The sequence below is a fragment of the Bradysia coprophila genome, assembly GCF_014529535.1.
Source record: "Bradysia coprophila strain Holo2 chromosome IV unlocalized genomic scaffold, BU_Bcop_v1 contig_5, whole genome shotgun sequence".
NCBI lineage: Eukaryota > Metazoa > Arthropoda > Insecta > Diptera > Sciaridae > Bradysia > Bradysia coprophila.
In genome coordinates, this window is record NW_023503374.1 from 6,054,241 (window position 1) to 6,068,737 (window position 14,497).

At 34.7% G+C, this 14,497-nt stretch overlaps 1 protein-coding gene across 1 annotated transcript in view; it reads left to right on the forward strand.

Annotated features, from left to right (window-relative positions):
* Positions 1-14,497, forward strand: part of LOC119071883 — a 148,760-nt gene that overhangs the window by 118,712 nt on the left and 15,551 nt on the right. Inside the window, exons 8-11 of the mRNA XM_037176982.1 lie at positions 3,075-3,294; positions 3,455-3,743; positions 4,513-4,632; positions 4,700-4,922. Of these exons, the coding sequence (XP_037032877.1) occupies positions 3,075-3,294; positions 3,455-3,743; positions 4,513-4,632; positions 4,700-4,922 (852 nt within the window). The remainder of the gene's footprint in view (positions 1-3,074; positions 3,295-3,454; positions 3,744-4,512; positions 4,633-4,699; positions 4,923-14,497) is intronic.

The following is a 14,497-nucleotide window of genomic DNA, read 5'->3' on the forward strand; positions in this document are numbered from 1 at the left end:
CCCGAACTTTTCCTATTCATTCCAAACAATTAAATGTTTACACAAAATAATCCTATGGATACACACAAAAAAATATTTTTCTCTATTCTGTATCATGGTATTCCAATTTCCAGAAAAAAAGAAAAAAAAAATAGTTTCCAGGAATAACAAAAATGACTTATGATTTTCAAAAACTGTAAAATATAATATTTTGTAATGTTCAGTCGGTCCTAATATGTAGAACATAATATTATACAGCAGATAGACTCTTCCTTGTATACAGCAGTGGAGTAACATATAAACATGTTTTTACTCTGGAAAAGTTTTTAATAGTTTTGTTCAGTTTGTTTACGATATTTATGTTGTGCAGAAAGTTTTGGGCGATATCTAAATTTCGTTTTTGTAACTGTATGTGGAGCAGTCTTAAATCATTAAGTATTTAAGCAAATATTAGTTTCTATCCAATTTGATGATAAACTTTCGTTCATATTTCTTAGTCAAGTGTAGTCTCTACCCTACACACTCACTTCTTTGTTTAAAACAAAGTTAAATTTGAAAACATTATTTCAACGGATTTTAGTTGGTGATGGATGTAAACTGTTTAGAGCTTTTGTTAATAACGATTTTGAATATATTGATAAGAGACGGAGCAACGTTTCGCGAGAATCTCTTTCGATATCCATCCAACTTAGTTTTCGTCTTGTGTGTGTATGTGCGTGTGAGCTGCTAGCAATTTCCAACTATCCCAAAAATAGAAAATGTTCCGTTTACATAAAGCGTTAGTTCCTCGGAAGACACTCTACCTCGAGGGCGTACCGGTGGACAATTTATAATTTCTGTATCATCTGCTATCGAGATTAACGACAAAAATAAGCAATGATCTCTGGTTACCATGTAAAAGATTATGTACAAACGAAGTAATAGATTCGATGATTGATACAGCGATACGGTTTCCGTTTTTAAGGTTCTAACATTTACAAAACGGAAAATATTTTAATTTATTAAGACAATAATTGTTAAATCTTTTAAATCTGTTACTTCTTTCGTTGCAAAATCTTTAGACAAAATTCATCGATTATATTTCTTACCGTCGCTGTCGATAGAAGAAAACTGAACTGTCCGTGAGTATGGTCAATAGCTTAGTGAAAAGTTATGGATTCATTCTTGACGTAAGTTAAATATAACGTTCACTTTTTATCAACTGATAGAAGATTAAAACATCCAGAATGTCATAAATTAACGATTCTATCTTGTTGTGTATACTCATTTCCGATCTTACTTTCTTTCGTCTTTTTTCCTCCGTTTTCCCAGGTAATCAGTCTAACCATCGTAATCTACTTTATTTTCAAGGTGTCTAAGATTGGTCTTTCAATCTACAATCACTAGGTAACACTTGCCATGCAGACAATATGGCCTGTTGAGGGAAGTAAATGGACATCGCCTGATCCCAAGTGTAATGAAAAATATGGATATGATGGCGATCTCTGAATTGTTATTTTGAAATCAGGGTTGACAAGTGAGAGCTCCAATTATTCCACCATTTTCGCGCATTTAAAAAAAACTTTTTGTTTGTAAGTGAATCAGGCCTAATGTCCAAAGATAAAAGAATGACTTTCCATTGAAACCAGAACATTGTTTTCTGAAAATTCCTTTTTGACTCTATGCAATCACAAAATGACCCGCACTCATCAAAAACATAAAATCAAAATTGTATTGCATTGTATTCGCAAAAAAATTTTCATTAGCTTTTGGAAATTGAAAACACATCCTGACATCCAATTAAAATCCATACAAATCATGATAATTTACTATTATTACAAACGAAACTCAGAGGGAATGTGGCACATAGTTGTTCACACACAGGAAATGTATTCGAAGATGTAATTTATAGAGAGTGGCTGAATGTGTGTGGTTGATTTCGAAGACGTGATGAATTTTGAATAGGACATAAATTTAAAGAAACTGTCGTTCGTGCTATTGGTGTTTTTTGTGCGTCGGCAGTAACTTATGTGAATGACGCTTTCATATATTGAAAGAAAAACTAAAATTTGTAGTAGTGAAAAAGGAATACAATGAATCCAATGGACAAGAAGCAATGGAATTATCAATTACAATAAGCTTTGTAATGTTCTCAGGAGCGTTTCTACTTGAGTGTGGCTATACTTTTCCTCACTCGACCCTCGTTAGGAAATTGTCTTCAGACTTTTCGAAAATTTGAAAACGAACTTAAACCTAGACCGTGTTGCCAAAGTACTTCGCAGGGTACATGAATATTGAATATGGATATAGCGTGGACGAGACGCGCAAAATAAATGTAAAATTGAATGCGACTGGTTCAATTTGAAATCGTATAGGAATGTGTTCTTACACTGATAATACCAGACACGATTTCGCAGGACTTTTGGGCCACACCTATGTCAAAAATAGGCAGGAACACTCATGTGGTAGCAATTTTGATACTGATTTCGATTTTCGAAGGCTTTTCTCTGAACTAATCATCTGTTAGCGACAAAAATTATCAAGAAACTTTAGTAGTAGCAGAAGACTTGTGGTCTGTTATATAGCAAAATCTATTCTGTTGTAGCTCCTCAGAATTGTAACACATACTGGAGCTACGCGGTGCATTTAGTTTAAGAAATTATTTGAAAATAAATGAAATTTAAATTGAAAAATAGCAAAATCTATGGAGCCAATGAAATAATGGATTTGATACCAAACACCATGAATATATAAAGCACTCCACCAATTCCGATATTCAAATTCATAATATGCTACACCATGCACTAATTGCGAACTTTTCGTACGGCAGAAATAGCTGCAATATTCTTCTGATAAATTTTTCCTGCAAATACTGCGATTTTGACTAGATTTTCTCCACTCTCCAGCTATCTACACTTTGTATGTGAAGTATTAACAGATTTAATTTTATGAAATAGAACAATGTTGTGAAAACTATTATTCCCACGACGATTCCACAATCTTAACCGAACTTCTCCAAATAGGAACTGAAACAAACCTCCGTATAAACAATGAAGTTTATCTACGTTCAATATTGTAACGTAATAATTCATCAAAAACTTTTACTCCGCATACAGAACTTGGAGTCAGTGCGATTCAGTGCAAGACTTCTTATCAGTTTACGATGGTAGAACCACTGCATTTCCCGAATTGGCTCGTATATGTGGCGGAGACTATTTACCCGACATAATTTCAAGTGGTCCAGATATGTTAATAGAGTTTCAAACATCACCGTACGATAGTTTGTATCATCCTACACCAATATCATTTCTGTTGGGATTTGAAATGCAGATACAGGTAAATATAAATTTTACTTCATGTAATATGTAAACTTGGAACAATTTCCATTTAAATTCATGGATTTAGCCATCATCCGTAAATGATGATGATGGTGGTGATGATTCACAACATTGGTATTTATATTGCGTCTCTTGTATACGGTTTCTCTCCGTTTCAGGTTATGTTTGTCAACGCTAATTCACAACTATATACGAGACAGTCCAACCACTGTGAATTTACACTGAGCGCTTTTGAAAGTGCATCCGGTGAGCTGGAAAGTCCGAGGCACACATTACCACCGAAAACGGTGTGTCGATATCACTTTCAAGGACGTCGACACGAAATTGTTTGGATATCATTCATCAAATACCATTCGGCTGTTGATCAATCGGTTTTCGAGGCACCAGCTGAATGCGCCCCGCAGTTACGAATATGGGACGGTAAATTACGTTCGAATAGCAAACAGGGTAAGTTTGAAAATTGTCTACATTGGTGTATTGGGTGACATCGGGTGTGTGTGTGTGTAGTGTGTGCATTGTGTGTATCCGATCCATAGTGTTGTGTTGTATGTTGAAAGTATTATGTTGGCAATTTATTAAAAAATACTTAAACTAATGTTTGCACTGACTGTTTGCCTACATCAATATACATCAACTATGTCAGCTATTGAAATGTTAAATCGAATTCTCGATTGATTTGTTAAACATCTAGAAGTTGAAATTGAATCCTGAAAGGGAATAATGTCACCCAAGTTGTCAAGGTGATGAATGCAACTTATTTGGTCTGTATGTAATGCTGTATGTAATGTCAGATATCGAAACGAAAATACATGGGAAACTACTTTGCTAAATTGTTAGATACAATTTCCTTCCAAAGTAAATTCCGGTTTCCACACAGCAAAAATGGATTTCCAACATACCTAATTGCCGAACATAGTTTCAGTGAATCGAATAGTATCAATGTTGTCAACGTTCATTTATGGTAAAATCATTTTTGGGATAATTGGACGGCATTCGTATTGCTGCCGCCTTCCTAAGTAAATATTTACCGATCGATATACCAGATTCATGTTCTGAGAATTTGAATTTTGTTTCTCTAAAATATTCTGTAACAATTTTGCAAATACATACATTCCCCGCTTCCATTTATATTGCGGAAAAATATTTCAGCATCAGCATCAACAATGTTGCATCATAACCACAATAAACATTTTTTCCCCTAATTTTTCTTTCTAAGATATTTTGTCGGAAAATGTACGAAATGCTTCGCTAATGGCGGAAATTTGCCGCGAAGAAGTACCCAAACTTTGTTCGAGATCGTTGATTTCAAAGGATACCCGACCATGTTCCACACAAGGTACCGGTTCTTCCATCAGCCAAATAGTGTCGGTCAATTTTATCGGTAAATGATTTTTGTTTCGCAGAAAGCTATCTGTCGAATGGAGCCGATCTGACGATAGAATATCTACCGAATCCACTGGGAACGACTAGGCTGTATGGACCTTCGTCAGCATTCAAAATTCGATACGAATTCGTTGATACGTCGCTGGGTGGTGCACCGTTGGAAATTTATCCCGGACCAAAATCTATGCCCGAACCAGCAGCATTACTACAATTCCAATCAAAGTCGTGCGACAGAGTTTACAGGTAAGTTTTTAAGCAAATGCTTAGCAGATAGGAATCAAAAATAGACATAAGAAACTAAGATTCTCTCTTTTTAAAAACGGCAAGCGCATTGCACTGTGTTCTTTTGTTTTCCGTGTTCACAGAATCTGTCAATTCTTCTGTTTTAACAACGATGTTTCACAGAGTTTTTCCCTTAATTTTGTCATCTTACTCAAATCTCAAATAAATTCCAACGAAATCTCAGATCAAGGATATCTGACCTGTTCCGAGTCTTTTTTTTAGACCCGTACGAAGTACTGGGGTCTTATAGGTTTACGCATACGTTTGTAACACGTCGAATTCGACTCCCTGAGTAAGGGGAAACCTATTGTGGTTGTCCATAGATGCCAAATCAGCGAAAAAAAATGTCCGTCCGTCCGTCTGTGGGTTCTCTAACTTGAGTAAAACACATCCGATTTCTAAAATTCTTTTTTTCCTCGTTTGGTAATGTCAAAAGACAGGCTAAGTTCGAAGATGGGTGATTTCGGATCGACCTCTCCGGAGCTGGGGCCCAATAAGTGCCTAAGTGTTTTTCGACGATATCTCCAGACATTTAAGCACTACTCTTGTCAGTGATACGTCAAATAAAAGGTATTTACAATACCGATCGACAAAAAAAGTTTATGGAAATCGGATGACCGACTCGTGAGTTAGACCCCTTGGTGTGAAACAGGCACAGGGCGGCAAGCAGTTTTTGCTTGTAGGTCGGCCACATTTGAACATATTTCGTCTGTTTTCGCTTTATTAGATAGGTATTGACCGTACCAATCAGGGAAAAAAAAGTTTTTGAATTTATGTTCTCCGGAGCGTCAGCTAGGTCTCTTGGAGTGAGCTCTTATCTGGCTACTCGGCCGTACAGTGAACGTGGAGTATTTTGTCAATATCTCGAGTAAATTTTGACCGAATTTCATGTTTTTTTTTTGTTTGAAAGGTATTAAAGAATGTAAAGCGTCGGTAAAATTTCCGGTCTTCTAACAAAATGGCTGCCGGTGGCCATATTGAATTTTAATAAAAGTGAAATATCTTGGGAAAAATGGTACTTAGAGAGTTTCTGTTAACATGGAAATAATTTGTTATGTGTGTGGGGTGTTTCAGGCATTCCATATATGGACATCTATATATATCTATATTCTATATTCAATATTTAAATAGGAATTTATGAAAGTTGACTTCGTACGGGGCTGTCTATATTGCCTCCGGCAATTTATTTGTATATGCTAACAAGGCAAAGAAAGATAATGTAAGTGATTTTAAAGGGCGAAAAGCTTTTCAGTAGAGAATGAAGTAAAAGAAATGAAGAGTTTCACAGTAAAGGCTTTTGATACGAATAGGTGTTTCGTACGGGTCGGCGTTAGCTGTGTTTTCAATAACTTTTAATAAATCAAATATTCCCCACCTATGTAAGAAGAACATTCTGCTAATGCATCTACTACCGACAGCGATGACAAGAATAAGCAAATAAACTTGCTAATTTGTGGGCATTTACAGCCAAATCGAATGAAGTAAAAGATTTTGTTTTCAAATATTTACTTTAAAAGAAGTAAACTCAACAATAACGGTGATATGGTGGTCGTCTGTGAACAGATTAATAATACTTAAGAACTACGAACTCGTCAGAACTAAAATTACAATTTTGATGAAAGAGGAAAGACGGAAATTGGGCATAATGACGAATTTTATGTACTAAAATGACACCGATCAATATTGTACTGGTGTGTCGTATGTACAAACACAATGATTTTGTATGCAGTGCAAACCATAATATTTGCATTAAACAATATGTCGTCCATTGGTGTAACATTACAATCTTGGGTTCAATGGTTTTGGTAGATTGTTAATTAGAAAATAATTAATAATTCTATTACTAAAACATGTCCTGTACTCATATGCATTCCGTATTTAATAACCTGTGTGTGTATACTTGTTTGCCCACGGGAAACAATTATACGCAACATAATTGAGCTTGAGCATAATTTACCAATGCTGCTTTCATCTTTGCAAGAGCTTGAGTACTGTCGTCGCTAACTATAAATTTAATTTAATTTAATTAATCTCACACTGATGATACATTCGATTCGGTTATATCAACCCATTTTGCTAATGACTTTCTTTCTTCTTTGTTGCCTTCATAATGAAAGGGGGGCAGATACTAATGGAAAGGGCGGATCGACAGTTAAAATTTTACGGCGGTTTTCCATTAATGCACAAAATTCAACCCACCGCACACCGTATTGATTGAATACATTATGTATAATAAGCTGCAAAACTTTTATGCCACCATTAAGGGCCATAAATTTATTTTCGTAAATAATTGATTTGTGAAATCAAAGAATGATTTTTTCCAAGTGAAATTTTAAATTGAAATAAAGTGGGCTTAAGATACGTTTGCCTTCTGTCGAAAATGATTAATTTCAATTTAAATACCTTCTTCACTTTGTATAATATAATCGACCGCATCAACATGTTGGTTGAATGATGATTATTTTATATATAAAATAAACTCGTGGATGCTCAAGTAGGAATGGTTTAATCAGCACGGGAATAATTTTATATTTTAGGTACTTAAGTGTTTGTTCAACTTGCTTCGAGCAAATATAATTCATATAATTACCCCCGACCCCCATGTTATATATACGATTCGCGAATAGTATACGCGATATTTATAAGTAGAACATTGTGTCTGATCCTATCGCTCATGTACACATTTACCTGACTCTCTTAAAGTCCTTTAAATCTTTTCTTAACTGCAGTAATATCTGTCGTCAAGAAATTTATCTGAGCTTAGTAACCAGCAGACGAGAAACTTTTTATTAATTGTGATCGTAGAAGATGTACGTGTCGAAGAGATTTTCAGACTAAACTAAAATATGAATGTGTCGTGGAAGCCTGATAAGGTGAACAAATTATTGTTATTTGTAGGAGATATTTGAAAGTGAACCATTAATTAATGAAACAATTTTATGAAATTGAGAATGTCGTATTAAGTAGTATGGTTTCTACTCAAAAAAAAGTACTCCGTAAGAGAGTCGTGAGAGATCGAGCTGTCAAGTAAACAAAGCAAAAATTGAAAAATCCAGTTTTGTCACGGCAGAGCGTTTCTTTGAATGGTAGCAATCGCAAATCTTCGTTCTTAACACGTAATGTCTTTTAAAAGCATAATTTCTATTATTGTTTAGGTATATGGAATATTTCATCGATATAAAACGGATGAGTGCTGTAAAACATCATGTATGTTTAACTTAAACTTCCTTCTGAGAAAGCGCGTGGAATGATAAGAAAATTGCGATTTTTACTTATTATTATAATTTGACGTAAAACATTCGATTTATAAGTCGATTGACAATACAGTTTGTATGGAAAAATTCCTTATAATTTCCTCGTTTTACGTCAACTTAAAACTAAATTAAATTAAATTAAATAAAAATCGCAATCTGCCTTAATGTCATATTACAAATATCTTGTGTTGAATTTTTATTTTTTAAAAAGAAATTTTAGTCGACTCTTACCTCACCTTGCATTTCAAGAAGAGTTTTTTTTACTCTCTAGTGAGTCACTAGTCATAGGACAGTCTCGGAATTATAAGAAGTAACTATTACAATCCAATCGGCGCTATTCATTCCACATGCATTTACGACATTTATGACATTTACGTATGTATTATAACGTGTAAATCGTATGTGGAATGAATATCGATTGGATTGTAAATTAAACTAAACTTTTTAAAGCTCTGGGGCGATCCACAAAATCTGCATTTTCCAGACTTATCATTACATCTAGTAATTACGTTTCCATGTAGCTCTGAATATTTTGCACTATCTGTCACAATATGTCCAGACCTACCTGTGACTCTTTCGAGTTACGTACTTTATGGACCATCCCTCTGCATTTTATGAAAAATAAACTGGAGTCGTACCACTAAAGTAATTAGTTTTTAACAACGAACTATAGAAGTTTCGTTGTTCTTTCGACTATTAGCAAACCCAGGTTATTTATCTTCGAATTAAATTTTCAAAGATTCAAAATTTGAAAGAAATGAAGTTAGTCGAGTTGGATAGGCGTTGGATTTATAAACCAGAGGTTGCTAGTTCAAGCCCAGCTGTGGACATTATGAGCAAAAATGCTTTCACTTCAGATTTTGATGTCTAGTATGTTTCACTAAATAAAAATTAAACTTTGTTGGCTTTACACCAAAGGTCACAGGAACTCATAATTCTTGTATTAGATTAGAAATGAAGTAGGTATTCTTATGTATAACTGTAAAAACATTGACTTTTCTTTGAATTTTTATAATTTTTTTTAAATTATTCAAAATATATCGGCGCGCCGCCGCCGACACATCTACACTCGGCTAGCCGCCGCCGTGAATTTTTGACCGGCGCACACCTCTAGTCACTATAACAACGCAACAACTCTTAATGGTTGTGTGTGCTGTGTGTGCTTGTACTTTAAGATACGCTTGGTTAAGACAATCTCATACAAATGAATGAACGAAACACTTAACGAAACTGAAGTGAGGTTACGTTTGAAAGTGCCGTAACTTGAAGATGGTCTATATTCTAGTAACGAATATATTGAGAGAATTCGGCAAATCGAAGTGCTGGTCGAGGCCGACGTAATTTAGGATAGGGTAATCATCTGTTATTGACAACAACGGCCGCAGAAATAAGCAATGAAGTCCGACTTGTATTTCTTTTATAGTAAAATGTATGTTAAAATTAATGAAGTAAAAGATTTTTGATCAAAGCTTGGACTAACATTAAAGAAGAAGTAACAGATCTATCGCGATATAATGTGCTTACACCTTTACATAAATTTAACGATGAAGAAAGTTCCAACTTTAATATTACTTTCTAAACAAAGAGACTTCATTTTAAGTGGTAGTCATTTTTACGATACCATCCTGGGTATGTAATCCTCCTTCCATTCATTCAAAAATGACATGTGATTGGTAACTTTTTCGCTCTACAAATACATGTAAACTTTTCTCGCACAATATTCAAGTATCATTTCTTATAACTGAATACTGAGACCAAAATTTACACAGTCCTAGTAATGCTAGTCCCACCAGGTATACGCACTACCTTTCTACATATTGTGCGTAATCGTTCGTTGCCAGATGAAAGATAGAGTAAGATTCAATTCTATCGGTTTTTTAATTGAATTTCGTGCCGAATGTTAATTCAATCGTAATCGAAATTTTCGTTAATCGTTATCACGTCCACATTAGTAAGCAAATGTATGTGAGATGGGATTGGGATACGTACAACATGTAGAAGATGGTTCAAATGTTCAGCCATTTCAGAAATTCCTCTGTTGCGGAAAAGTGCGATTACGTGCTGTGCACAATATAAAGAAAACAGAATTATGTCAGGTTCAGCTTTATCGGAACGGAAATCGAAATTTCACTTTAACTTTATCACCTTTAATAATTGCGAGCATTTCGCTATATTCACAGCAATGGGAATATTAGACATCAAACGGTTGACTGAACCCGAATACCATTGAAGTATTAAAATACAAATGTAAAAAGTTCCTAGAATTTACCACAATATGGTCTGGACTTGAACTATCAAAGCCAACACAATCTAAACGATAGCAGCAATTTTGTTAAAAGCAGGAAGTCACGTTGCATAAATCGTGTACCGTCGCTACATGTAATGTAGGTTCATTTAAATGTTTTCATGCGCTACAAACATTGCAAAAATAGTGGCAATTGTATAAACTCCTCAACATTTTGATACAATGAACATGGGTGTAACTATCACACAGGACTTTGTCTTTTTCTATTTAATATGTGGATGTGGAGGAAAGTTTTGCTGATATATAAATTGCAAGTCCAAATGAAAGAAGGAAGAAGAAGAAAAAAACGAAAACATTCAATTACGGTTAATTGCATTTAATTATGAGACACACGTACGACTGCAGTACAGGATGTGCATCGGAAGGAAACATTGCAGTTATTTAGTAGAGAAAGAAAAATATTAAAGTTGTGCAACTACACTCCCAATTAGTTTACTGTCGGTTCAATACCGAAAAATTTCAACGGAGAAAATTCAGCTTTTTCTTTTGTATAGAAAGAATTCGCTTGAGTATCGGAATGTGAAATCCTTCTCGGAAAGTTGTACGTACCAGTAGTACGCTTTGATGCTTTGTTTACATCCTGTTTTTTTCACCGTCCACTGATTAATTTCACAAGAATTTGCATCTGTTTCAAAATATAATCACCGGAAATTCGTTTTTTAATCATAAAACTTTTGAATTCATCGCCATATTGGCAGCGTTATTAAAATGGGGTCACACGGTAGGTAATGAAACAAACTGTGAACTGTGATATACGAAAATTTCATTGCGGACAAGATAGAGTGGCATTTTGGATTCAGATGTCACTGATTATCCATCCCAACTGTTTCACAGTGCCGCACTGTGCCCTGGTCGATTCAGCTCTCAAGCTGAACCCTATTTCTTTATTATTTTGTGGTAAAGATTGTCTTTCTTCTTTACACTCGATCATATTCCAGCACCCCAATCTTTCAGCACTCTGGACCATGGTCCAATTGTCGCTACGAAGATGCGGCACTGCTGTTGTATTAAATTTAGAACTCCGTTCTTCCCGGGAATTCTACCTAATAAGCAAAATATTCCATTAGTAACTCTAACCTGGAAAATTCCTTATTAGTCCTGTAAGTAATAACATCACTACATACTGTGTATATGGATAATGGTACACCATATCCCTAACAACCATCATTTTATTAATTTAGCTTTGTTGCATGCATCCGAATATACTTATGTACGTGTACATATATGAGTAATAACACATTGACGCTCATATTAAGCTATGTGCTCGTTTTATGATATTGTTAGCCGTGATATAAAGGATTGAATTCTATAATTGGAGTACAGTAAAGCTCTTTACAAGGTATGTCTAACTACATATTTTAGCCAAAATAATGTATTTATTCTATGCCATTATGCTCGGTTCATTCAGAGTTAATTTACTGAATCTAATTATCGTTTATGTCTGAGTGATGCCTTTGCTCTGCGAAATGGTAGAGATGGTTCAGGATTCAAGATTATTCAACATAATTTTGAAGCGCTCATTGTTATCGTATTGCTGTAAATACGGTGATGAATGTGTGTTTGTGAAATAATTTTCCTGTGTGTGTTGTGTGTATAGTTTTCCATTTATTTTAATTTTTTCAGGTGTAATGAACTCGCGATTTCAATTTTATACACCTAAATGTGTACGGCAAAACTAAAAATGCTCATTGACGTCCGTAAATTCTTTTGTCGAAAAACTTTCGACGATTAGGAAGTTTGTGATACAAAACAAAGTAATTAAAGTTTTGCATATAGTTATGCTGCGATAGAGCTCGGAGTTCTGGGAGTTTTATGTGAAAGGGACTCAAAAAGGGACCATAACATGTGATAGAACAGCAATCCATTAGGTTAGATAATGCAGGTAAAAATGTATCAACATAAAGTAAAGCCGTTCCATTCATAGTCTTTTATGTGTTTTTATATTTAATGGAAAAAAGTGTTCTACGAAATGAGGGCCAATTCTTCTCAGGGGATTAATTTGAATTTTTATTTTCAACTATGAACAAGGTGGGTCGCTTTAGCAAACTAACAAACAAACTTAAACGTCAATATTGACGTGGCTTTAATGAGACATTTTTTTATTCATTGAATAATTCAAATTGAATTAGAAGGCGAGGAACAGGAACACAAATGAAAGATGTCAATACAAAAACACGATCAACTGTATTTCTCACCTCCTAATTTAATGGTTTTTTCTGAGGCTGCCCAATTTCGTTAGTATATTTTTGAACTACTAATATCATATGTTACGGTAACATATCAACCAATCAGCTCTAGCTATCATTATCTTATATGCAAGTGAAAGGAATGTTAAAACGACTAAAGTAATAGATTTTCTGTCAGCCTGTTGAAAATAATTGCAGTTTCTGTAAAGCTAAATAGGAGGAAGTTGGTCATCTTAGTGTGATAATTAGTACATTTCGTACCTAGGACTAAAAGTCTTTTTTAGCGTGTGAGAAGTTTCCAGACAGAGCCGAAGGCCAGGTCTGGAATCGAATATTGGACGGAGAAAAAATGCGACGAAGTCGCACTTTTCGGGTCTGTGTATGAATAGTACATTACTATATCAGTGAAGTAATTTGATATCTCGTATCCAGATGATACGAGATATCAAATTATTTCACGTGTAAAGTATAACGTTTTATCTGTCTAGAACGATAATCTCGAGCTTATCCCTCTAGGGAGTTTTTGTTTATCTCGATATATCTGTTTTCGACAGATAATAGTATGTTGTGTTACAAGTATTGTAATGTTGATTTTTTCAGCACTAGACCCAAGTTTTCCTTTGGGTCGTGTGCTGAAAAAATCTCATTACAATACGTGTAACACATCATGCTTTGTGCCAACCGAGAATTGAAATAGACAAATGCCCAAAAAATCATAATTTTCATGGTAAACAATCACTCTTCAAATTTGATCGATCACATTGCTTTGCATTTTCTAAAACGAATGTTGTAATAACTGAGTGTTGAAATATCCCATCAAACGGGTGCTGAAATAAGTCACTTTACAACACTAAAATGAGTGCTGAAAAGAGTCGTATTTCAATTCTCGGTGGCACAAAATACTATTACATGCTGAGAGCGTCAAAAGTAGTGCTAAAAACAGGAAAAGTCGAGGGGTGACTCACTTCTAGATTAAATGGATTTAATGGATTAAATGGAATAAAAATTGGATTCAATCAAGCCTTTATTCAATGTTTTTTTTTTGTTGATACAACACTTCATACATTACATCGTCGAGACCAATTACAAATTCTACATCGACTATAACAATAACAGCAGCAAGCTTGAACGCTTTTCGATCACGTGAACAAATCCTTATTCACACATAAACAATAATAGAGACAAAAACGGCGATAAAAATCTCTTGACTTTTTTTTTTAAGTTAGAAAAGGAAAGATAGAAATTAGAGAAAGGAAAATAAAACGAAAATAAAATCAAAATTAAAATCAGAACAACTTAATCGAGCAGACAAAAACTACTCACATTTTCGCCTATGGTCAACCATTCGCTATGTGTCTTATCATATCGAAACTCGATGATTCGCATCTCGACGAGAAATTTTCTTGCAGATCTTCCAAGACGGTCCGAATTCTTTCAACTTCCAGTGTCGAGTGTTACAAATTTGTGGGAAACGTGCGTTGGACTCCGAGAATCGTTTTGAGAATTTTATTCTGTGTCCGTTGGAGATTGTTGATGTTGGTTTTACCAAATACTTTAAAAGTCTTAAAAATGGTTGATTTTGATCGAACGACGTACTACAACTCATACTCTTCTTCTTCTTCTTCTTCTTTTTCAGCCTGTTTCTATCCACTGCTGGATGTAGGCCTCTCCAACTTCTTTCCATTTCGTACGATCCATTGCCATTTGCTGCCAGTTTGTACCTGCAATATTCTTAATTCCGTTTGTCCATCTCTCTGGTGGTCTACCTATAGCTCGTCTTTTATATGGTCG